This window comes from Quercus robur, chromosome 5 (genome assembly GCF_932294415.1).
Source record: "Quercus robur chromosome 5, dhQueRobu3.1, whole genome shotgun sequence".
NCBI classification, from domain to species: Eukaryota; Viridiplantae; Streptophyta; class Magnoliopsida; order Fagales; family Fagaceae; genus Quercus; species Quercus robur.
In genome coordinates this window covers 86,490,080-86,515,162 of record NC_065538.1, presented here as the reverse complement: position 1 = coordinate 86,515,162, position 25,083 = coordinate 86,490,080, and the positions used below count along the sequence as shown (strand labels likewise).

The following is a 25,083-nucleotide window of genomic DNA, read 5'->3' as shown; positions in this document are numbered from 1 at the left end:
AGGAATTGGTTGTGTGGATTATGTGTCTCTGTATTGGAAATTTTGTGTTTGGAAATTTTGTGTTATTTTGTTGAGTGGATTCTGTGCACTCTGTATTGGGAATTTTCTGTTTGCAGGAATTGGTTGTGTGGATTATGTGGTCTCTTAGTGTGAATTTGTGGTCTCTGTGCCCTTGGAATTGGTTGTGTGAATTTGTGCGGGAAAGCTATGTTTTGTTGTTAGTGTAAATTGTGTGCACAAAACCACTTTCCTGTGTTGCATAAAACCAAAATTGACTCATGGCTCATATAAATGTCTCTGTAATATAGCCTATCAAAAAAAAAAAATGTCTCTGTAATATAAATTTAAGTTTATTGTGTAATTTATCTATGTAATTTGTTGTGTCAATATAAATATTAGTTTGGAAATTTTCTGTGTGCAGGAAGTTTATATATATATTTTCTAATTTTATGGAGTCACGTAGGGACACAGAGTTACGTAGAGACCTAACATTTATCACGGGTATCATGAACGGGGATATAGAAATTGACTCTCAATTTTTGGGAACGTCTCAAAATACTCCTACGTCAGTTTCTGATTCTCCACCTCCACCACCACCACAAGTTGAAAATACCTCTTCTACAAAAGGAAAACGGGGCTCTAATTTTACTGTAGAAGAAGATAAACTTTTAGTGGCAGCATGGCTCAATACTAGTGTTGACGCCATAAGCAGTAATGAACAAACACAAAATACCTTTCGTCAAAAAGTTTGGGAATATTTTATGCAGTACAATACATCCGGTACCACACGCACTGTTATCTCCTTACTAAGTCGTTGGGGTACGATTAGTGAAAAGACAAATAAGTTTGCCGGGTGTATGGCTCAAATTAACGCACTTCATCAAAGTGGTATAACCGAAGAAGATAAGGTATAAATTATATTACAATAGTGTTAAAATGTTCATTCACCAATAGTTTGATAATATTAATTATGTTATATTTGTTTTAATTTTTTTTTAGATTATCAATGCGAAGGCTTTGTATTTAGAGAAGTACAAGAAACCCTTTCTTCTTGATCATTGTTGGCTCATGTTAAAGGACCAACCAAAGTTTGCCGATCCTAATAATGCTAGATCGAGATCATATGTGCCTCCAACTTCAGAGCCAATATCTATTAGTGAAGGGGATTGTGGGTCCGGACTTGGTGACACTTCTAACTTGGAGAGACCTATTGGTAGGAAGGCCGAAAAGGCTATTCAAAAGAACAAAGCCGCCGGAAAAGATGTAGGGGAATATTTGAACAAAAAATTGAAATTGATTGAGGATGTAACTCGGTTGGAAGAGGAAAAAATGTCTTTTGAGAGGGAAAAACTTGCAATTGAAAAGGCAAGTAGGGAAGAAAAACTTAAGATTGAGAAGGAAAGAATGATTATTGAGAAGAAAAAATGTGAGCGAGAAGAAAGGTTAGAGGAAGAGAGAATCATGATGATAGATACAAGTGGCTTAACCGGAGCACAAAAAGCTTTTTATGAACAACTCCAAGAGGAAATCATGGCAAAACGAAGATCATGTAATTAATGAGTTTAATTGTATTTTGGATGTAGTTTAGACTTTTATGTATTTTGTAGTGGTTTATGTATTTTGTAGTGGCTTATGTCACTTGATGAATTATCTTAAACTATATGTATGTATTTGTATTATGACTTGAAGTGCAATCTAGCAAAGACTTTGAAGTGCAATCTTTTTTATCTTTTGTTAAGTTCTATTTGATTTTGTGATAGGCATTGATATGATTCTTTAATTCAATGAAATTATTATTTGATCAACTATGAGTATTACAACCACTATGGAGTGCCTAGTATCATATACTTGGTTTTGAGATGACAGGTCTTAGAATAAATCTATGAATAATGAGCATCCATAGTATTTCCAAGTTTTTTATTTTTAGATGTATGTGTTTGTGTTGTGATGTGTTGTGATTTGTGCGTGAATCCATGTCTTGCATCTATAGTAATAATTGATTTTCAATTGTCTTGAAGGTTGCATCCATGAATCACTTTGTGATTCGCAAGTTCCTTCTTGATGACTCAGATGAAGATGAGATAATCGAAGAACTTGTTATGGAAGCATCACAACCTAAGCGTCGTCGTCGTTCTATCAAACGTAATCATTTGGTAGGCCATGAGAGGCTTTTTCTTGATTATTTTGCTCCCACACCAATATATCCACCTACTTTATTTCGTAGGAGATTTCGAATGAAGCGTTCTCTTTTTCTTCGTATTCAATCTCAAGTTGAAGCTCATGATTCTTATTTTGTCCAAAAAAGAAATAGTGCTAACAAACTTGGTTTATCTTCATTGCAAAAGATAACTGCTGCACTTAGAATGCTTGCGTATGGAGTATCGGGTGATTTGATAGATGAATATGTGCGGATTGGAGAAACTACTGCATTAGAAAGTTTGAAAAAATTTGTTACTGCGGTAATTGATGTTTTCTCTGAAGAATACTTGAGAAAGCCAAACAATGAAGACATTGCTAGACTGTTAGCTCACGGCGAACGTCGAGGTTTTCCAGGTATGTTAGGTTCAATTGATTGCATGCATTGGAAGTGGAAAAATTGTCCATCTGCATGGAAAGGTCAATATTGTGGTCATATTCGTGAGCCTACTATTATTTTGGAGGCAGTAGCATCATATGATCTTTGGATATGGCATGCATTTTTTGGATTACCTGGGTCAAATAATGATATTAATGTGTTAGAGCGATCTCATGTATTTAATGAATTGGCTGAAGGACGTGCTCCTACAATACAGTACTCAATTAATGGTCATGACTACACTATGGGATATTACCTTGCTGATGGTATATATCCAAAGTGGGCAACATTTGTGAAAACAATCCCAGCTCCACAAGGACATAAGCATAAATTATTTGCAGCAGCCCAAGAGGGGTATAGGAAGGATGTTGAGCGTGCATTTGGAGTGCTTCAAGCACGTTTCGCAATTGTCCGTGGACCTGCACGATTTTTTCATCTTGAAACACTCAAAAAAATCATGAAAGCGTGCATAATTCTCCATAATATGATTGTTGAAGATGAGCGAGAAGATGAGCGGGATGATAATGGAGTGGTAGATTTGGATTATGAACAAAATGATGGAGTGGATAATCCTCCTCTGCAAATGTTACGTGAACAAAGTGATGAATTTTTGTCATACATTGAGAGGCATGGACGCATTAGAGACCGAGAAATCCATTTTCAACTCCAGTCGGACCTTATTGAACATTTATGGCAATTGCAAGGCGAGTCGTAGGAACTTTCTTTTTTGTATGTGGGTTTAGTATGAGTCATAAGAACTTGTGCGAGTGTGTGAGTTTTATTGTAATTTGGTTTGAATTATGTATGTGAGCAAATCTATGGACTACATTGTTCTTGCTATAATATGTATTTTATTTTCTATGTTTTCTTATAAATCTATGGACTACATTATAAAGTTCCTTCATTTCATAGTTCATATTATTTCAAGGTTGCTTCCGGATAATTGAGACGATAATACGTTATCATGATAATTGAAAAATTGTTTTACTAAAAAAAAAATGTATGAGTATAATTTGGGGTTAAAAAAAAAATAACACTAGACGATTATTTGCTATCACGCGGCGGCGGCGGCCGAAAAAGAGTCGTCGGTGGCGGTGGCGGTGGCGGCGGCGTCGACGGCGGTGGAAAAAAAGTCGTCGGCGATGGCGGCGGCGGCGGTGGCGGTGGCGGCTACGGTGGCGGTGGCGGCGATGGCGGCGGTGGCGGTGGCGGTTGAAGGTGGTTGTGGTTGTTGTTTATTGTATAAGATATATTATTTTATTGTAGTGGATATATTATTTTATTGTAATAGATATATTATTTTATTATGATGTTTATATTATTTTATTGTGTTAAAAGCTAAAATAGATTCACTGCTGCAGCATGTATGTAGGTAAAATAGATAAAGTAACTTTTGGTGGAGCTAAAAAGCTAAATTTTTAGCTCCACTGCTGTGGATGCTCTTATATATCATTAAGCTCATGATATGCGATTTTTGAAATTATATTTACTTTTATATATATATATATATATATATTTTACAATTAAAAGATCTTAAAATAAGACCGAATGGACAGATTAGGACTAAAGTGGACATATGGATTGAATAGGAACAAATAGGGCCATAGTGGACCGAATAGGACCAATATCAACTAAATAGAACCGAAGTGAATAGAGTGGACTGAATAAGACCGAAGTTAATAAAGTGGACTGAATAAGACCGAAGTTAATAAAGTGGACTGAATAGGACCAATATGGACCAAATAGAGCCAAGATGGACTGAATGGATTGAATATAACCAATGTGGATCGAATAAGACTTAAATGGATAGAATAGGATCAATGTGGACCTAATGGACCCAATAGGACCAATGTAGACCAAACAAAACCAATGTGGATCGAAGAGGACAAAATGGACTGAATAATATTTTTCAATATTTATCATTTTTATTGCATTTTTAGGGCTCATATTTCTAATGTATATTTTGTATGTATTTTTTAACTCAAAACTAAAGAGTTTAGCCCAAATATAATAAAATTTCATACTTTTCAACCCAAAAATTAAGAAAAAAATGAATTTTTTGAGCTAGAATTTAAAATTTAACCTACAAAATGAATTAATTTAAGGCGCAACTAGTCCAAAATGGAACCAAGGGGACCGAAATTGACCGAGTGGACCAAATTGGACTAAATATGACCGAAGTGATTTGAAGTAGACCATATTGGACTGAATGGGACTAAAGTAGACCCAATTTGACCGAATGGGACCGAATAGCAATTGTTTAATTTTTAGGGGGAACAAATTATAAATTATATTAAAATTACAAAATAATAATTTATTCTCATGCATCGCACGATTTTGTGATTAGTTTAATATAATTATTAGCTCCGCTCGATTAATTAAGGTAAGAAATGGAGTTGAGTATTACTACTAGTTTCATTAATTGGCATCAAGTGTATCATAACTTTTTTGTTTTCTTTTTAAGGTAAGACATGAAGTGAGTATTGCTAATAGTTTTGTTAACTGGAATATCAACCCTTCAAATCAATTTAGTTGTTTGACATCTTTTTTTACATGAATATTTTTTCGACCACAACTTTTGTAACAACTTAATGAGGTCATACATTGTAAGTGTTGAAAAATTACTTTCACGTGAACTCCCCACTTTTCTCCATTACCTAATCAACCACTATCACTTTTATCTTTCTACATTTATACAATGATGAGTATGTTGAAAGTTGAAACCATCTCTTGTTTTTTTGAATTGGGAAATTTGATGAGCTGACCATATACAAAAGGTTTTCAAAAAATATTAAAAGTTAATCCCATAAAGGAATCAACGTCAAAACAGTTTTGCTTCTGTAGATAAAGGGACATATATATCACATATCTATTGGCAATGACTATCAAACTCTCATTAATTCGTGGCCAAAAGTGAAAAGGGATTTCTTCGCACCCCTAATAACATGTTTGTGTCATCATTAATCCATTTCCCCCAATGTTCATGAATCATGACTCAAAAGAAGGCACTTCTTAGAGTGAATTCTACGGCCCAATTGCCCAAAGACTATATAAAAATAAATGGTAGCATCCTGGACACCTTTTTTGCTTTTACGAGGACAAAACTTTGGGCTTGTTTTGTAGAGCCTTCATCATAGTGTTGTGCTGCATATCTTGAGAAGAGCAAAACTTATCTCTTTCACGAAAGAGGATGTCTTCTTTTTACATTTTGAAGGTGCAGCAATAGGTTTCCTTAAATATGTAAGACAGACTACATTGGTCTCTCAATAAGAGTTCGGCTTGGGCTTGCGAAGAGCAGAATCACGTGAGTGGTGAGGGCTGTACTTATTTGGCAAGGAATGAAGTTGCTTGTTGGTTTTCCCTTAATATTTGGTGTTTACATTTGCAGGTCCAGCTTTGGCTTTCGGCCTCTTCTTGTTTTTTCTACATGGGATTCACTTGATTATCCTCTGGACTAAGACTGTTGTCCCATATTCCACCAGCAGGTTGCACTAATGAGCTAGATGGCAAAACAATCTGTTAGAGAAATTTTTAATTTTAAGAAGATGCGAAAATTAAATAATTTGATAATAGAAAATTTAATTCCACACACACACATCGTCCTATCTTTTATAAAAGATTTTAATGACACAAAACAACTTTTTTACTAGTTTATAATCTTATTTGTGTGTGTGTATATATATATATATATATATATATATATAGAGAGAGAGAGAGAGAGAGAGAGAGAGAGAGAATGCAAATTTATGATAAAGTTCTTTTGTATAAAATGTAATAACGAGTATCCAATTAGTGTTATTCATTTTTTATTATTCCAATTATTTTTCAATTCTTTTTTACCAGTCTATGAGATTTAGGATTCATTTAATCACGATTTTTGTCAATTTTTTTCTCACCAAACTTTTAAATAAAGTGCTTTATGTAATATTCATATTACTTATATATCATGTGCTTTATGAAATCCACTATACTTATATATCATCAAGCACATGATATGCTATTATTGACATTATATTTACTTTTTTTTTTAATTTTTATATACAGTTAAAAGATCTTAAAATAAGAACATAAATATAGGGTAAATACTACTCTAGTCCATAATATTTGAAAAAGTTTGTTTTCCATCCTTGAACTTTAAAATATTTATTTTTTCAATCACTTTTCCCCAGATTACCAAACACTTTTTGCATGGGAGGGACTAACTAAACTACAAGACCCTTGATAATCAGGTGCCTTATATGAATAATACAAAGATAATTTTATGAGTTAGTGTTATATGTTAGAAGAAAACTTTGTGAATATATATACGTACATACGTATATTTATGGCATATTTTAACAAGAGTTTTTAAAGTCTTACATGATATGAAAAATCATACACACACTTATATATCATTTAAAGAATGCATCACATATCAAAATGTTAGACTATTATAGTTGAAGGTTTCTACCGGTCGAAAAACTATGTTATGCTAGAGGTGTATACAACTATACATTTAGCTTCTCAGAGCTTGTGAGCCTTAATAGTGTGTAAGTACAGTAGCATTTTTATGAAATTTTTTAGAACAATCATTAAGAAACTTAAATTATACAGAATCAAATAAATTTTTTTTGAATATATATATATATATATATTTTAGGCAAAAAAAAAATATATATATATATATATATATATTAACATCACAAGAAAAAAAATGTAAATAGAGTTAAAATGTAGTTTCTCAAAAAAAAAAAAAAAAAAATCAAATGTAAAAAGGAAGTTTTTATACAAGAGGTCAAAACTTAGGGCTACGGTTTGTCTGGAAGATCTTTCACCAAAATATTGAGGAGCATGCCTTATTTCTTTCACCAAAGAGAAAGTCTTATTTTTTAAAGTTTTGAAGGTGCAGTAATATCTTTCCTTAAAGATGTAAGTAAGACTACGCTGATCTCTCAATTTGAATCTGGGAAGACCATTATCACGTGAGTGCAGGTTGCTTGATGCATGCTTTTCCATTTGCAGGTATATATATTAGAGAAAGACTGAGAAATTCATGGAAAAGAAGAGATAGAGGAGAAGGAGGGAAACTGATAAAAGGAGTCAAAGATTCACACAGAAACACAACCTCACTCGATCTTTATTGCCAAGTAAGCTCGAGAAGTTTCTTTCTAAATGAGGAAGAGAATATATTTGAAACCCTTTTTTGTCTAATTTTTGTGAAATTTTCCTTTTTTTTTTTTTTTTGTCTGCTTTATTTTTTCTAAATAGTGAATCTAATACTTTTCATTTTTGTTAAATTTGGTTGATTGTCTTGTGGACTTTTGGTTGTTTTGCCAAGTAAATGTAGGGGCTTTACCCTATTCCACCAACCGATGCACTAATGAGATGGCAAAAAAATCGATTAGAAAAAAAAAATCTAATTTCAGAAGATGCATAAATTAAATAATTTTTTATGAAAGTAGCAAACTTAATTAAACACACACATATATAAGTGACCATACTTATCTTGTTTTTCCTCCACAGGCTTCACTTGACTGTCGTCTAGACTTTGATTGTTTTCAAAGGTAAATCTAGGGGTTTTCGATATTCCACCAGCAGGTTGCACTAATGAGATGGCAAAAATATCTATTAGAGATAATTTGATAAGAAAATAGCAAATTTAATTCAAAGCACACACATTATATATTGTCAGCCTATCTATTATAAAAGATTTTAATGATACAAAAACATTTTTTTCACTATTTTATATCTTTGTTAGTGTGTCTATATATATATATACACAATACCCAAACAAATTAAGTCATAATCCTTCGATTATCAAAAAAAAAAAAAAAGTCATAATCCTTCCAAAAATATATTTATCCATTTCTTATTATGCCAATTAGTTTTGAATTTAATGCTTACAAGATTACAGCATGACTGATCTTCAATCCAACTGGGAAAATTCAAACCACAATAACCTGATATTTGTAGCTCCCTAAGATTAGCATGTGGTTCAAGGACTTGAAGGATAAGGGATTGATCAGGTTGTTCTGCTCCTAGTTCAGACGTTGTGCTCCAATGTAAGTGCAACTTTCTGACATCTTTCTTCTCTTTCAACAAAGCCCTCCTGGCTGCTTCCTCACTTAAAACATTTTCTAACCTTGATATTCCAAGTGCCCCTCTAAGTTTTTTCAAATTTCCCAACATGTCCAATATGTTATCTTCACTTCTATATACAATAAATGTTCCCAACGTTCTAAGATTTGGAAACCGAGACAGGTCTGGTATTGATTGAAGCTTAGAATTCACATCAATGCCAAGGCAACTCAACTGAACAAGGTTATATATTTTCTCAGGCAATTCGGTAAGCTTCTCACAATTTTCGAAAATTAAAGCCTCAAGATTCAAAAGAGAAGTTATTGCCACTGGTAACTCCTTTATATTGGTACCAGAAAGATCAATGTATTCTAAAAATTTCAACCTTTCGATGCGATTTGGTATATTGTCTACTTGAGCTCTATTGAGATCTAGCAAGCGAAGCAATTGAAATTTCACAAAAAAACTGTCATTAATTTGTTCACTCCTTTCCAGATTTCCAAGTGCAAGAAATGTTCTTAATTTCTTGAACTTCCTTATAAGGTCAATATCTGCTTGAGGATTGAGAATCACAGCATGGCGGAAACTTCTGGAGACATGTCTCAAATGCAGCATCTTTGAATCCGTTAATCCCAAGTAATTATCAGAGGAAACATGAGTTGCCAAAGAATATATAGCTGGTGGTAAGAAAAAACTTGAATTGTCAGAAAAATCAACAAGTTGCAACAACGACATGTTAAGTAATTGATCAATAATCTCATCTCCAATGTCTTCATATCTCTTGTCACCTTTGGAATGTATATAACCTGCTGCCTTCCACTTATATATGTGGAAGGCAGCAAGTTATATACATTCCAAAGGTGACAAGAGATATGAAGACATTGGAGATGAGATTATTGATCAATTACTTAACATGTCGTTGTTGCAACTTGTTGATTTTTCTGACAATTCAAGTTTTTTCTTACCACCAGCTATATATACTTTGGCAACTCATGTTTCCTCCGATAATTACTTGGGATTAACAGATTCAAAGATGCTGCATTTGAGACATGTCTCCAGAAGTTTCCGCCATGCTGTGACTCTCAATCCTCAAGCAGATATTGACCTTATAAGGAAGTTCAAGAAATTAAGAACATTTCTTGCACTTGGAAATTTGGAAAGGAGTGAACAAATTAATGACAGTTTTTTTGAGAAATTTCAATTGCTTTGCTTGCTAGATCTCAATAGAGCTCAAGTAGACGGTATACCAAATCGCATCGAAAGGTTGAAATTTTTAGAATACATTGATCTTTCCAGTACCAATATAAAGGAGTTACCAGTAGCAATAACTTCTCTTTTGAATCTTGAGGCTTTAATTTTCGAAAATTGTGAGAAGCTTACCGAATTGCCTGAGAAAATATATAACCTTGTTCAGTTGAGTTGCCTTGGCATTGATGTGAATTCTAAGCTTCAATCAATGCCAGACCTGTCTCGGTTTCCAAATCTCAGAAAATTGGGAACATTTATTGTATATAGAAGTGAAGATAACATATTGGACATGTTGGGAAATTTGAAAAAACTTAGAGGGAAACTTGGAATATCAAGGTTAGAAAATGTTTTAAGTGAGGAAGCAGCCAGGAGGGCTTTGTTGAAAGAGAAGAAAGATGTCAGAAAGTTGCACTTGGTGAGAAACACCAAGAAGGTGGTGACAGAAGACACAAAATTGAGCACATTCGAAAATTAAAAATATTTTTAAAAGGTGGGACTCAGCAATTTTTGAAAAAGTAGGGTGCGGGTGCGGTGGAACTCGGCAATTAAAAAATTATTAAAAATATTTTTATTTATATTATTTATATATTTTTACTATTAAAATATTCTTAAAAAACACATTAATATACTTGATTCACAAAACAAAGAAAGAAGAAGGCAAGAAACGCATCTGAGGTCAGAATTTCGGCTTCTCCGGTGAGTTTCAAGTCCGATTTCGGCCTGTTCCGACCTGTTTCGACTGTATCGGTCGCCAGCCGATATGGACCAATATGGCCCGATTCTGGCTGAATCAGCCCGGTTTGGTGTGAATCGAAGCTGATTCGGTGCAAATCGAGTCGAGTCGGCGCGAATCTGAGAAAAAAAAAAAAAAAAAACCTCAGACGCAGCACCGACGTGCAGTCAACCGCGTCGGACGCCGCGTCCCAGGTCGCGCTGCGTCGGACTTGGGTGCGGCACCCTCCCAGCTGCGTCCATGCTTTCTAGATAAAACCCCTACATTTACTTGGCAAAACAACCAAAAGTCCATAGGACAATCAACCAAATTTAAAAAAAAATGAAAAGTATTAGATTCACTATTTAGCAAAAATAAAGCAGTAAAAAAAAAAAAAAAAAAAAAAGGGTTTCAAATATATCCTCTTCCTCATTCAGAAAGAAACTTCTCAAGCTTACTTGGCAATAAAGACCGAGTGAGGTTGTGTTTCTGTGTGAATCTTTGACTCCTTTTGTCAGTTTCTCTCCTTCTCCTCTATCTCTTCTTTTCCATGAATTTCTCAGTCTTTCTCTAATATATTTTCTCTTCAAGTTGTTTTCTTGATTTGTTTTCAAACTCTTTAGTGCTTTACAGTGGTAAGCACAAAAGCCAAAGATCGGTCTATGGAAGAAGTACAGTGACTAGCTATGTTTAGTCACCAAAAAGAAGAAGCCAAAAGTCAAAGCTAGCCTATGTAGCACGGGTGTGTTTCGGGACTCAGGTGCGGGTGCGGTGCGACTCGGCGAATAAAAAATTATTAAAAATATTTTTATTTATATTTTCTATATATTTTTACTATTAAGATGTTTTTAAAAAACACATTACTATGCTTTGATTCATAAACCAAAGAAAGAAGAAGGCAAGAAACACATTAATATGGCTCTGAGGTGAGAATTTCGGATTTTCCAGCCAGATTCAAGGCAGATTTCGGCCTTTTTCGGCATGTTTTGGCCGTATCGGTCACCGGCTGATACGAATCAATATTGCCGATACGGCACGATTCTGGCCGAATCAGCCCGGTTTGAAGCGAATCGAAACTGATTCGGCGCGAATCGAGCTGTGTCGGCACGAATCAAGTCGAGTTGGCCCAAATCTGTGGAAAAAAAAAAAAAAAAAAAAAAAAAAACCTCAGACGCGGCACTGACGCGCGAGCAACCGCGTTGGACGCCGCGTCTCGTGTCGGGCCGCTTCGGACGCGGGTGCGGCACCCTCCCAGCTGCGTCCGTGCTTTCTAGAATCTAGCTATACCTGCAAATGGAAAAGCATGCATCAAGCAACCTGCACTCACATGTTAATGGTCTTCCCAGATTCAGATTGAGAGATCAACGTGGTCTTACTTACATCTTTAAGGAAAGAAATTACTGCACCTTCAAAACTGTAAAAAATAAGACTTTCTCTTTGGTGAAAGAAATAAGACATGCTCCTCAACATTTTGGTGAAAGATCTTCAAGACAAACCGTAGCCCTAAGTTTTGACCTCTTGTATAAAACCTTCCTTTTTAATATACAAGACACCTGAACCAATTCACGCTTATCGATGCCAAGATTAAGCAGCTACTATAGACAAAACTAGATCTTACATTTTATTTTATTTTATATATATATATTAACATTACAAGAAAAAAAAATGTAAATAAAGTTAAAATGTAGTTTTGCAAAATATATATATATATATATATATATATATGTTGTGAAATTTTAAAATACTCGCAAGTGTACGAACCGTACCGAAGTATAGTTGGACAAGAACGAGGTCGAACCCACAGAGACTTGTATGAATGTAGGAAAATTAATTAAACCTTAACCAAATTAATCCTAATCTAGTTTAAATAAAAAATTGGTTGGTTACAATAATATAAACTAAGCAATTAATAAAATTAAGCAAATAGTTAAACTAAGAAAAATATATAAAGTAATAAAAAGATGTAAACAATTAAGAGAAAGGAATTAAGGTTTTGGAATCCACCTTGTAAATCATATCAACATATATTTATGATCATTAATTTTCCCAACCACTGCATGATAATCTAGAAATCAATCTTGCTATCATGGAAAATATCATCATAAAAATTCTTATTTTAAAAATCAAAAGCATGTTCTTCTTCGCTTCTTAAATATATAATCAAATCATCAATTGTATCCGTAGCCAAACAAATCACAAAATATATCCAATTCTAAAAATCAAATCATAAATTGTATCCATTGACAGACAAATCACAAGTGATATCCAATTTTATAATCAAGAATTAATAAACCAAGCATTCAATTAATTAAGACAAATCCTAAATCATGAGAAAAACATGATTGAACTCATATCTAGAATCTCATCTTAGTCAATTGATATGAAGCAAGAACAATTTAAATCATTAAAGAACAACTATTGTGGGAAAAATCAAATCACATAAATATTATTGATAATCCTTAACAAGGTTTCATCCTCAACCCTAATTATAAATTTAGCTACTCATAGTAATTGAAAGAAAACACAAAAATAAAATACTAAACATTAAATTAGACAAATAAAATAAAACTAACCGTCATAGAAGAAAACCAAAGAAGTAGCCGCACTCTCTATACATTCAGACCTCAGCCCTAGCACTAGCCTCCGCCTCAGCCTCCCTAATTTTGCCCTAAAGAGCCCTTAAATAGGTCAAGGAATCCTATTACAAGTTGAATTCTCGTTTGGAGAAAATCCCAGATTTTTAGGCTTCACTTAACCGACTATTTTGGCCCATTTAACATCAGAATTTGGACTTTTGGTAAACTACAAAGTTGTAGCCCTTTAAGTTAACGTTCCAGCCCAACTTGAATCATCTCCATTGGACATCTGAGCCGAAAGTTATGCCAAAAATACTAACTGATGTGTAGTCTGGAATCCTAATCCGAATTGGACTTGGATTTGGAGCAAATTTCCTTTGATTCCTTACTCCAATTGGACTTAAATTTCATTGGGTTGGTCTTTTCTTGAATTCATGCATTGCTGGATGTAAGTTGGCTTGATTCAATTGGCCTAACCCACTTTGCATGTAAAGCCCTTGTTACCTACAACACAAAGATATTATATAATCAGTCACAAAATAACATAAAAGTAAGGCTAAATATGTAGATATGTGAGTACTTTATTGTATATATTTCATGCACATCAATATATATATATATATATATATGATGATGCTGAAAAAATCACCAGTGAGTTACACAATCCTCCCACACTCGCAACTATACCTGCACAACAACATGAAAGGAACTAACAAAGAGCACCAGTGTGGTGCCAACCAAATACTCTCTGAAGGTCAAGTCAGAATATTTTCACAACTCTAGAGTATCAGAGCTGGAGTGAATTATGCATACCTGTTTTCTGAGGGTCTTTGGGCTTTTATAGTGGTGTAGAATTGAATTATTATGTTTGCGTAGCAAGTCTTTTCCATATAGGGAAGATCCTCATTAATGAGCGTATCTTCTGGAATCTTCTTTGTATTAGAATTCTATTCGTATTGGGATTCTATGGACAAGAGTTAACCATGAGGCGCAAGTCATTTCCATTTAGGATTTCTTGCGGCCCATATAATGAATAATTAAGTGCCACGTTGCCTTTTGGTCCGTCCACCCCTTTTGTCCGTCCACGTAGGATCTGTCTATTATTGGCCCATTTGTTTAGCAGGCCGTTCATATAATCTGATCTATCACCTCCAATATTCTTCCTCTTCAATATATATTTAAAAAAAATTATTTGATTAAGTATAATTTAATTTCCTTAATGATTATTCTAAAAAAAATTTCTTAAAAATGCCACTGTATGTTGACATTATTAAGGCTCACAAGCTCTGAGAAGCTAAATATATAGTTGTATACACCTCTAGCATAACATAGTTTTTCGACCGGTAGAAACCTTCAACTATAATAGTCTAACATTTTGATATGTGGTGCATTCTTTAAATGATATATATGTGTGTGTATGATTTTTCATATCATGTAAGACTTTAAAAAATCTTGTAAAAATATGACATAAATATACGTATGTACATATGTATTTTTTTTTTTTTTTTTTTGGTAAACTGGGATTTTATTAAACACAACTAAGCAAAGGAAACAGCAACAGCAATGCTATGGTCATACAAAATTTCAGTCGAATCAAGATTCAAAAGTAAAGACACCTTCGACGAAGGTTCAAGAAAAACTACAAAATCTTGTGACAGATAAGCTCCCTGTCTAGCTAAATCATCCGCACACCTATGTGCCTCTCTATAACAATGCTGAATCGCCATCGAAGGGATCTCTCTAAGCCCTTTCCTGTAGTCAACCACTATATTATCATTGCTATGGCTAAGTTGGTCATCCCTCTTTAGCAAGTCTACAAACCGATTTGGCATCCAATTCAAACACCACTGCCTGGATTTTTAGAGCAATACAAAGCCGGATACCATTTCGTAGTGCCCAAAGCACTGCTGCTACACTTGTGGTTGAGCCAATGGCTCTTGCATATCCTTTGATCCACTTCCTCGTTTCATCTCTAATGAGACCACCTCCCCTAGCAAGATCCAGGTTGCCTAGGGATGACGCATCAGAGTTTTCCTTATACCAGTTTGTAGGGGGTTTGGTCCATTTTACTTGGATGGTGTTGCAGCTAGCTGCATGCTTTTCATTAATTCCAAGGAAAACAAATTCCATCACTTGCAAAATGGTATTTTCCCTTACAGATCCTCGGGTCCTACCATCATTAAACATCACTGCATTTCTATGCAACCAAATATTCCAAATTCCTAGAGGGAAGACAACTTTCCAATCAATATTCTGTAAGGGTATGTTTGGTTGGGGTGAAAACAGGGAGAGGAAAATAGGTGGAAAATGGAATTTTCTTTTGTTTGGTTCAGGAGAGAAAACAAGAGAAACGGAAAATGGGGTGGAAAATAATCCTTTCGAGCCCACATTTTTTTGTACTCCCAAATTGGGAGGAAAACTAAGGAGAAAAGATGATGAATGATGTAATTTACACAAATACCCTCACTTTATTGCACTCACATACTCCTCTCACTTTCCCACTACACCTGTGACTTGATTAACCTTTTGCCTCTTCATCCTTATCACTTTCTAGCATCTTCACAGCACAGCAACGTGAACTCCTGGTTCTCTTCTCTCTCTTTCTTTTTTTTTTTTTTTTTTTGTTGTCTTGTCCTCATTAGTTTCCGTTTGTTTTTTTCTCTAGCCAAGGGTCTTTTGATTTCCTCTCTAGCTGAGACAGGTATGACCTTCTCCACTCTTTTTGCTATTTGATTTTTTTTTTTTTTTCCGTTCTTCTAAGAATCTTTCTCCTATATATATATATATATATATATATATATATATTTTAGTTCTTTTTCCTTTAATACACACACACCATTGTGCTATTTTTATTATCTATTTCTTATTTTTTGCAAACCCATTTGGGATTATTGAATCTAAGCATATAAAGAATCCGTGTATTGTGTGTGAAACAGAGAGGTTCATGTGCTTTGATGAGGTTGGATTTTATTGTTTGGTATTAGTTGTGATTGTTAGAATATGTTGGTGTAAGGTTTTGATTTATTAGTGGTTGTGTTTTGTGTGTGAAAGAGACTATGTGGATTGTTTAATGCAGTTGCAGTTGGTTTTTATTATCTAATTTCACTTTTGCTTTTTTGGAATCTGTTGGTGCAAACTTTTGATTTATTAGTGCAAGTGTTAGTGGCAAGAGCAGCACTTGTTGATTAAGATTCATGTCTTTGGTTATGTTTCATATTATATATATAGACTTATTTCAATAAGCTCTCTACAAATAGATGTAAAGAATGATTTTTATTTGTATTATTATTCATAAGTAGTCTATTTTACATGATTTGTTATGTGTATTAGTTTTTTTTTATAGTGTTTCTTTGCTAGTTATGTTTGGGATGATAAGAACAAAAAATCAAGGGTAAGGTGCTTTAATTAGTAATTATTATGACCAATATGTTGATTATTTCTCACTTGTGATGGATATTTGGTAGAAGGATAATCCAACTAATTGGAATGGTAGTCCAATCTTCCCAGTCTACGTATGGTCATGTGGATATTTTTTTTTTTTTTTTTTTGAAAATGTCTTCCCAATTAATGCATAATCAATTTTTGTTGCCCATAAATTTTAAATTATATATAATAATAAAGAAAAGTAATATAAATGTATATGTATTTGTGTTACTTTTTATATTATTTAATGAGTGTAAATATATCTATTTCTTATATATTATATAACAAGGACATAATAGTCAATTTATATAAACTACATTTTCCATCCTCCCCTTTTTCTCTCTAACCAAACAAAAAAGTTTTCCACCCTCCCACTTTTCCACCCTTCCAACCAAACACACATGAGGGAAAACCAAATATTTTCCATCCTCTCATTTCTCCACTCCTCCAATCAAATGGACCCTAAGTGAGAGTGAAGGGAAGAATAACAATTTTGGCGGAGCCACTCCATGAGATTGCTCCCATAGAAATCATTAGGATCAATTGGAGGCTGAACTATTCCAGAAATTTTGGGAAGAGGGGCAATCTTTGAGCAGGTGAATGATAGTTTCAAGGGCTAACCTGTATAGTGGGCAAAGAGGGTCAATGTCGATCCCTCTTACAGCAAGCAATGCACGAGTTAGGATGCTTTGATGGTAGCATTGCCAAAGGAAGCATTGCACCTTTGGAAGCAATAGGACTTTCCACACCCAAGAACCATGGAAAAGATTATGGTCACTTACTGATTTCTCCGTACATGCAATCTTATAGGCTTCATTGATGTCAAAATCTCCATTTGTGGAGGATATCCAAGAGATCCTATCCTCACAAGTTGATGAAAAAGGAAGAGGAGTAGCTTTAATTTCAAGAGCCAACTGCTTGAAAATAAAGGAAAGAGCGTGCCAATTCCAACCATTAAACCCCACAATGTCCTTGAGCAGTAACTGGTCCTCACCTTGATTCAAAGGCCCTTCAATTAGATTCCTCATTGTACCTCTAGAAAGCCATTTGTTAAACCAAAAGGAAAGGTTACCATTTTTGCCAGCAATCCATTTGGAGCCCTCCATGAACATATCAGCTCCTTTTTTCATTGCCGCCCAAGTGGTGGAGCAAGTTTTGGACTTTAACAAGTGGTTTGGGGTCCTACTGCGCATACAATATTTTTTGGATAGGAATTTGGCCCATAAGGAGTCGTTCTCTTTTTTGAATCTCCAATTTAGTTTAGCTAAAAGCACTACATTTTTCTCTTTGGCTGCTTGCAAACCTAATCCCCTATCTTTTTTTGTTATGGTAATTTTCTTCCAGCTGATCAAATGGAGTTTCCTCTTATTCTCCGATGACCCCCAAAGAAAATTTCTACTAACTCTATCCACGTTTTGAAATATTTTAGGCGGAAGTGATACCCATTGCATACAATAGTTTAGGATAGTTGAGATAACTGACTAGGTAAGGACCAATTTGCCTGCAAACAAAAGAAGATTAGCTTTCCACCCCGTAAGCCGGCTTTGCACTCGCTCAATGATAAAGTTGAAATCCTGTGGGGATGAGGAATGCTTGATTAGGAAGCCCAAATATTTGCCTAGGGTTGGGGTGGATCGAAAACCCAGCAACTCACACATCTACAACCTACTCTCAGAGGATATGTTACGGGGGAAAAACACCCGAAATTTTTCCATGCTCACCTTTTGGCCAGAGAGAGAGAGCAGAATGTATCCAACACATCCTGGACAGCCACACAATTTTTCCTATCCGCCTTTTCAAACAGCACGAGGTCGTCTGCAAAGAAAAGGTGTGAAAAGGCCAGCCCACCTTGTGATGTCTTGACTGGGTTCCAAAGCTTCGCATCACACTTATTGTTGATCAAAGCTCCAAGCACCTCCATACAAAGCATGAACAAGTAGGGGAAAGGGGGTCCCCCTGTCTAATGCCCCTTGAAGGATTGAAGGAGTTAAGTGCTCCCCCATTAAAAAGAATAGCAATCGATGAGGAGGAAACGCATAGCTCATGATCAGAGTGATAAGGTGCTTTGGAAATCTAAAAAGGTTGAGAGTGTCCCTAATGAAACTCCATTCCATTTGGTCATAAGCTTTCTCGAAATCAATTTTAATTGCCATCACCCCACCTCTCCCTTTTTTCCTAGACATAGTGAACCAATTCCTGCATAATTATAGCACTATCAACCCTTTTTCTGCCTAGAACAAAAGTCATCTGTAGTGGCGACACTAAATCTGCAAGGAGGGGTCTTAGTCTTGTTACTATAATCTTGGTTACCACCTTATAGATTGAGTTACAAAGGTTGATAGGATGATAATTTCCAAGGGTCTCTGGGTTGCTTCATTTGGGGATAAGGGTGATGAGAGTCTTATTCAAGTAAGCTGGCATCTCGCCTAATGAGAAAATCAGCTTCATCGCTTCCCTAATTGAGTTACCGACCGTATGCCAAAATCTTTGAAAGAAGCCCGCATGGAGACCATCGAGTCCGGGAGCTTTGTAAGGTTTCAAGGACCACAAGGCGGACCAAATTTCTGCATTTGTAAGAGGGCCTTCAAGATGGGCGACATCGGCTTTATGAAGACCAGCTTGCCAAAAAGGTGGAGTCCATTCAGCCAGTTAGGAACTACAATGACTGGTGGAGAAGAGCTCTAAAAAGCCATTCCTAATATGATTAGCTATTTTAGAATCTCCATGGATCCAATTCCCCATTCGATTTTTCATTGTTGTGATGTGATTCCTTCTTTGTCAGACAAGCACTGAAGTATAATAAAAAGCAGTGTTCCTGTGTCCCTCAACTAGTCTAGATATGCGAGCTTTCATAGCCCAAAATTCCTCTTCTAGTTTCAGAATTGTTGAAAATTCTACTCTCAGATCTTTCTCAAGATTAATGATGTAGTCATTTGGCTGATTTGCCAAATTCTTCTAGATACCTCTTAACCAAGCCCGAATTCTGTTCTTCCTTTGTAACAAGTTACCAAAAATATTCCTATGCCATTCTCTTGCCTGCAAGGTAAAGCTTGAGATAGTAGAAGGTAAGGATGTCATTTGAACCCATGAATCCCGAACCACCTCTAGGAAAGATGGGTGGGATAGCCACATAGGCTGGAACTTAAAAGGTTGGGTAAGCCTAAGCCCAGCGTCATGGTGAATAGACAGTATGATAGGACAGTGGTCAGAGTGAACTCTCTCAAGATGTTGGACAACGGCTTCCGGATACAAAGCATTCTACTCAGCATTAATGAAAAATCTATCAATTCTTTCTTGGATAAGACCAGTGAAAGGCCTGAGGTTAGACCAAGTATATCGTGGCCCTGAGAACCCTATATCAATCATCTTGCATCTATCTAGACATTCCTGAAATCTAATTGCTCTGTTAACATTGACCGGTCGCCCACCGAATTTGTCATCCCCCATCAAAACTTCATTAAAATCTCCAGCGATAACCCAAGGGAGTAACTGAAGAGATGCCACATGGACTAAGTTTTCCCAAAGCAACTTCCTCTCAGCATAACATGGGCTAGCATATACTGCAGAAAGCAACCAATTTTGAGTTGGGGAGTTGGTAGAAACTAGAACATATGTATATTCACAAGGTTTTCCTCTAACATATAACACTAACTCATAAAATTATGTTTGTATTATTCAAATAAGGCACCTGATTATCAAGGGTCTTGTAGCCTAGTTAGCCCCTCTCATGCAAAAAGTGTTTGGTAGTTTGGGGAAAAATGATTCAAAAAATAAATTTTTTAAAGTTCTAGAATGAAAAACAATTTTTTTCAAATGCTAAGGACCTGAATAGTATTTATAGTGGAATTCATAAAGCAAATGATATATAAGTAATATGAATATTGCATAAAGAACTTTATTTAAAAATTTGGTGAGAAATAAATTGACAAAAATCGTGATTAAATGAATCCTCCCATAGACTGATAAAAAGAATTGAAAACTAATTGGAATAATAAGAAATGAATAACACTAATTGGATACTCATTATTACATTTTATACAAAAGAACTTTATCATAAATTTGCATTCTCTCTCTCCCCCTCTCTCTCTCTCCCCCTCTATATATATATATATATATATATATATATATATTATATACACACACCATGAAGATTATAAAATAGTAAAAAAGTTGTTTTGTGTCATTAAAAACTTTTATAAAAGATAGGATGATATGTGTGTGTATAATTAAATTTTCTATTATTTAATTTTCGCATCTTCTTAAAATTATATTTTTCTCTAATAGATTTTTTTGCCATCTCATTAGTGCAACCTGCTGGTGGAATGTGGTTCAACAGTCATAGTCCAGACTCCAGAGGATAATCAAGTGAACCCCACGGAGAAAAAACAAGAAGAGGCCGAAAGCCAAAGCTGGACCTGCAAATGGTAAGACCAAAAACTATGGGAAAAGCATCAAGCAACTTGTTCAAACTTCATTCCTTGCCAAATAAGTACAGCCCTCACCACTCACGTGATGCTGCTCTTCCCAAGCCCAAGCCGAACTCTTATTGGGAGACCAATGTAGTCTGTCTTACATATTTAAGGAAACCTGTTGCTGCACCTTCAAAATGTAAAAAAAAGACTTCCTCTTTCATGAAAGAGATAAGTTTTGCTCTTCTCAAGATATGCAGCACAACATTTTGATGAAGGCTCTTCAAGACAAGCCCCAAGTTTTGTCCTCGTAAAAGCAAAAGACGTGTCTAGGATGCTACCTTTTATTTTTATATAGTCTTTGGGCCATAGAATTCACTCTAAGAAGTGCCTTCTTTTGAGTCATGATTCATGAACATTGGGGGAAATGGATTAATGATGACACAAACATGTTATTTAGGGGTGCGAAGAAATCTAAACCTGGGAGGATAGATGGCTCCCAACTCCAAACACCTTCAAAGTAATGAGTCCGCGGTGTCAATTTCAAGTGTTGGATAGAGTGGAGAATCTAATAGATAGGGAGAAAGGCTCTTGGGATGCAGACTTGGTGAAGAGCAATTTTGTTGCTCATGAGGCAGAAATCATTTTAAGTATCCCTATTAGTAGCACTCTCCCTGAGGACTCTCGGGTTTGGGCAGGAACAAGGAATGGTTTTTTTACTGTTAGAAGTGCCTATGAAGTGGCTTTCAATCTCATTAAGGAAGGAAAAAAGCAAGTGGCATTAGGGGAAAGCTCAGACAGATCAAAAATGAAGTTTTTTGGAAGTTTATTTGGAAGTTGGAGTGCCCGAATAAGGTAAAACAGTTTTTCTGGAAAGCCTGCAAAGACATCCTACCCACCAACTCTATGCTTGTTTCTCGGAAAATCACCGGGATTGATAGTTGTGGGTTATGTGGGCTTCGTGAAACCTCGGGTCATGCTCTTTGGGGATGCAAGTTTGCTTCTGAGGTATGGAAAAATGGGGGTCTGCCAACAAGAGTTAGAGACCAGCTTCGGTACTCAAATGAATTCATAGATGTTGTGTGGAGGCTGAAAGAGGATAAGTGTATCCAAGACTGGGAGTGGTATGCAATCACGGCATGGAAGATATGGAATAACAGGAACTCTTTCAAGCATGAAGGCCTGTGTAAACAGCCAAAGCAAATTGCAGTGGAAGCCCGAAATTACACTGAGGAATGCAGACAGAGTGATCCTACACCTAAAGGAATTCAGGTTCGAACCAAAACTTGCTGGCAACCGCCAAGGGCTGGTTGGTATAAAGTCAACGTGGATGGAGCCATTTTCAAGGATGCTAGTTGCTGCGGTGTTGGAGTCGTGATCAGGAATGAAAAAGGTCAAGTCATGGGAGCTTTAAGTTAAAGAATTCAACTGCCCCTGGGGCCTTTAGAGATTGAAGCAAAGGCTATGGAGGAAGGCATTCAGTTGGCAAAAGATCTTAGTCTTAAGGAGATCATCATTGAAGGAGATGCAAAGCAGGTGGTGATGGCCATTTCCGATTCTTCCTCGGCCCCAAGCTCGATCAAGAAGGTGATTGAGGGAATGCGTCTCTGTTTGCTGCATTTTAATTACTGGACGGCTTCCCATGTTGGCAGAAATGGAAACATGGTTGCGCACCAGTTAGCCAAGCATGCTTTGTTTGAGGATGAATGTACTGTTTGGGTGGAAGATACCCCCCTTTTTGTATCAAATCAGGTTCTTATGGATGTAATCTCTATGGATAATTGTCCAAATCAATGAAAGGTGTATGATGTTTGTTATCAAAAAAAAAAAAAAAAAAGGGTGCGAAGAAATCCCTCTTCGGTTTTGGCCACAAATTAATGAGAGCTCGACAGTCATTGCCAATAGATATGTGATATATATGTCACTTTATCTATACAAACAAAACTGTTTTGCGGTTGACTTCTTTATGGGATTAATTTTTATAATTTTTTGAAAAACCTTTTGTACATGGTCAGCTCAACAAATTTCCCAATTCAAAAAGAGATGGTTTCAACGTACTCATCATTGTATAAATGTAGAAAGATAAAAGTGATAGTAGTTGATTAAGTAACGGAGAAAAGTGGTAAATTCACATGAAAGTAATTATTCAACACTTACAATGTACTACCTCATTAAGATGTAACAAAAGTTGTGGCCGTAAAAATATTCATGTAGAAAAAGATGTCAAACAAATAAATTGATCTGAAGGATTGATATTACAATTAATAAAACTATTAGCAATACTCACTTCATGTCTTACCTTAAAAAGAAAGAAAAAAGTTGTCATTCGCTTTGATGCCAATTAATGAAACTAGCAGTAATACTCAACTCCATTTCTTACCTTAATTAATCAAGCAGAGCTAATAATTATATTAAACTAATCACATAAGTGAGCTAATAATTATAATCGATTAAACTAATTAATCGATTATATTAAACTAATCGAGCAAAACCAAAGATTAGAAGTATTTGGGAACACTTTTAATCTTCATTCTAATTCCACTAATGCCGAAAAAGTGTGGTCTCTCAATTAGTTCAAGGGAGAATAAGAGAGTGGCTTACACTCACATACACATCATTTCACACATGTCATGTGTCTCATACAAAATTATGTATGTTTCTCTCCTTATACATAACTAATTATCTATTTGTGCTAGTCTTTTAGGCCATTCCAATTGGGTTCTAGTATGTGGTTTGGAGTGGGACCAAAAGGGACAAATAAGACACTAGCTCCAATGGATTTTGGGCCTTTCTATCAACTCCTGACAAGTCCAAAATTACCATTAACTATATAAATATAAATTGCCACTATATAAATATAGTTGCACTTAGACCTTATTAATAAATTATATCCCAATACTTTATTATACATTCAATCTCTTCATAAAATATTCGTAGTAATACAAAGTCATGAATGTTGACTGCCCTTTAAAGATTACTACATCTTAATCCTTGAGTACCCGATTTGATCATTTAAGTTATTCATCACATATTTGTGAAATCAAATCTCATAAATATATACTTTAGTAACTCCTTACTAAAGTAGTTAGGCCTAACACTCTAAATAACCAAAACAATTAAACTTATCTCAAGGGAATATTTTATATCTCCTTTAAGAGATTATGAATTCCATCTTGATAATATATGTTCCCTCAATACTAAATGTGGTTGCCCAACATACTGAGGTTTTGATTGTGACTTTAGATCTCACTCTTGATATATCAAAGCAACCTACACTTCATGATTAGGTTCATTATTCTTTCAGGATTAAGAGTTGATGTAAATAGAAGTCATGAGATTTATTATTCATTTGACAGTCGTTAAGAGAATAATAAATCTCACAATGGTTCAGTTCAATATGTCTTAACTCTTAAAACATATCAACATATCAACTAGAAGTTTCTACTTCTATGATCAAGATAAATCATTTTAATTAATATGTTATAGTTTTCGCATATGAAATGTCCAATTTCATCACCGACTACGAACTAAAATTCTATGTTTACAAAGAACTTGTGATTTATATCTTCTGTGACTAAATCACGTAAATCACTTACTATGCATCGCATGAAATATATGATAATGTTCAAATATTCATGTTACCATTATTTTAGATAATAATAAAACAACTTTATTAAATACAACATAATGTCATAGGATTTAAGGACACTAATCCTAACAATCTCCCACTTGCCATAAAGACTATTAATTATGCACTAATCTAACTGTCATTCGCTCCAAATGTGACTCAAAAGTCCTTTGGGGCAAGGCTTTGGTAAATGAATTTGCTAGATTATTTGCACTATCAATCTTTGCTACTACTACATCTCATCGAGCAACAATATCTCAAATGATGTGGTACTTTCTTTCTATGTGCTTTCCTTTCTTGTAATTCCTTAAATCTTTAGATTGTGCAACGACTCTACTATTGTCCCAAAACAATGTGATGGGAACTTGCTCAATTTTCACAACACCAAGATCAGAAAGGAATTTCTTGAGCCAAACAGCTTCCTTTGCCACCTCACAAGCTTTAGTACTTAAAAA

At 35.1% G+C, this 25,083-nt stretch overlaps 5 protein-coding genes across 5 annotated transcripts; 3 read left to right on the top strand and 2 right to left on the bottom strand.

The window, feature by feature from the left end:
• Positions 1-666: 666 nt before the first annotated feature.
• Positions 667-1,625, top strand: LOC126727565 (glutathione S-transferase T3-like). Its single transcript, XM_050433288.1, has 2 exons — positions 667-908; positions 1,000-1,625. Exons 1-2 carry the CDS (start codon positions 762-764, stop codon positions 1,555-1,557), a joined length of 705 nt encoding a protein of 234 aa, XP_050289245.1. The 5' UTR covers positions 667-761; the 3' UTR covers positions 1,558-1,625.
• Positions 1,626-2,022: 397 nt separating this feature from the next.
• Positions 2,023-3,601, top strand: LOC126729204 (uncharacterized). The gene has a single exon (XM_050434883.1). It carries the CDS (start codon positions 2,028-2,030, stop codon positions 3,288-3,290), a length of 1,263 nt encoding a protein of 420 aa, XP_050290840.1. The 5' UTR covers positions 2,023-2,027; the 3' UTR covers positions 3,291-3,601.
• A 2,397-nt stretch (positions 3,602-5,998) lies between these two features.
• Positions 5,999-9,367, bottom strand: LOC126728899 (putative disease resistance protein At3g14460). Its single transcript, XM_050434652.1, has 2 exons — positions 8,459-9,367; positions 5,999-6,091 (listed from the first exon to the last, which is right to left on the bottom strand). The coding sequence occupies exons 1-2, from the start codon at positions 9,365-9,367 to the stop codon at positions 5,999-6,001; spliced, it is 1,002 nt and encodes a 333-aa protein (XP_050290609.1).
• A 5,595-nt stretch (positions 9,368-14,962) lies between these two features.
• LOC126728898 (uncharacterized) lies at positions 14,963-17,721 on the bottom strand. Its single transcript, XM_050434651.1, has 2 exons — positions 17,213-17,721; positions 14,963-15,365 (listed from the first exon to the last, which is right to left on the bottom strand). The coding sequence occupies exons 1-2, from the start codon at positions 17,719-17,721 to the stop codon at positions 14,963-14,965; spliced, it is 912 nt and encodes a 303-aa protein (XP_050290608.1).
• A 3,802-nt stretch (positions 17,722-21,523) lies between these two features.
• On the top strand, positions 21,524-22,797 carry LOC126728897 (uncharacterized). Its single transcript, XM_050434650.1, has 3 exons — positions 21,524-21,855; positions 21,942-22,393; positions 22,448-22,797. Exons 1-3 carry the CDS (start codon positions 21,524-21,526, stop codon positions 22,795-22,797), a joined length of 1,134 nt encoding a protein of 377 aa, XP_050290607.1.
• Positions 22,798-25,083: the final 2,286 nt, after the last annotated feature.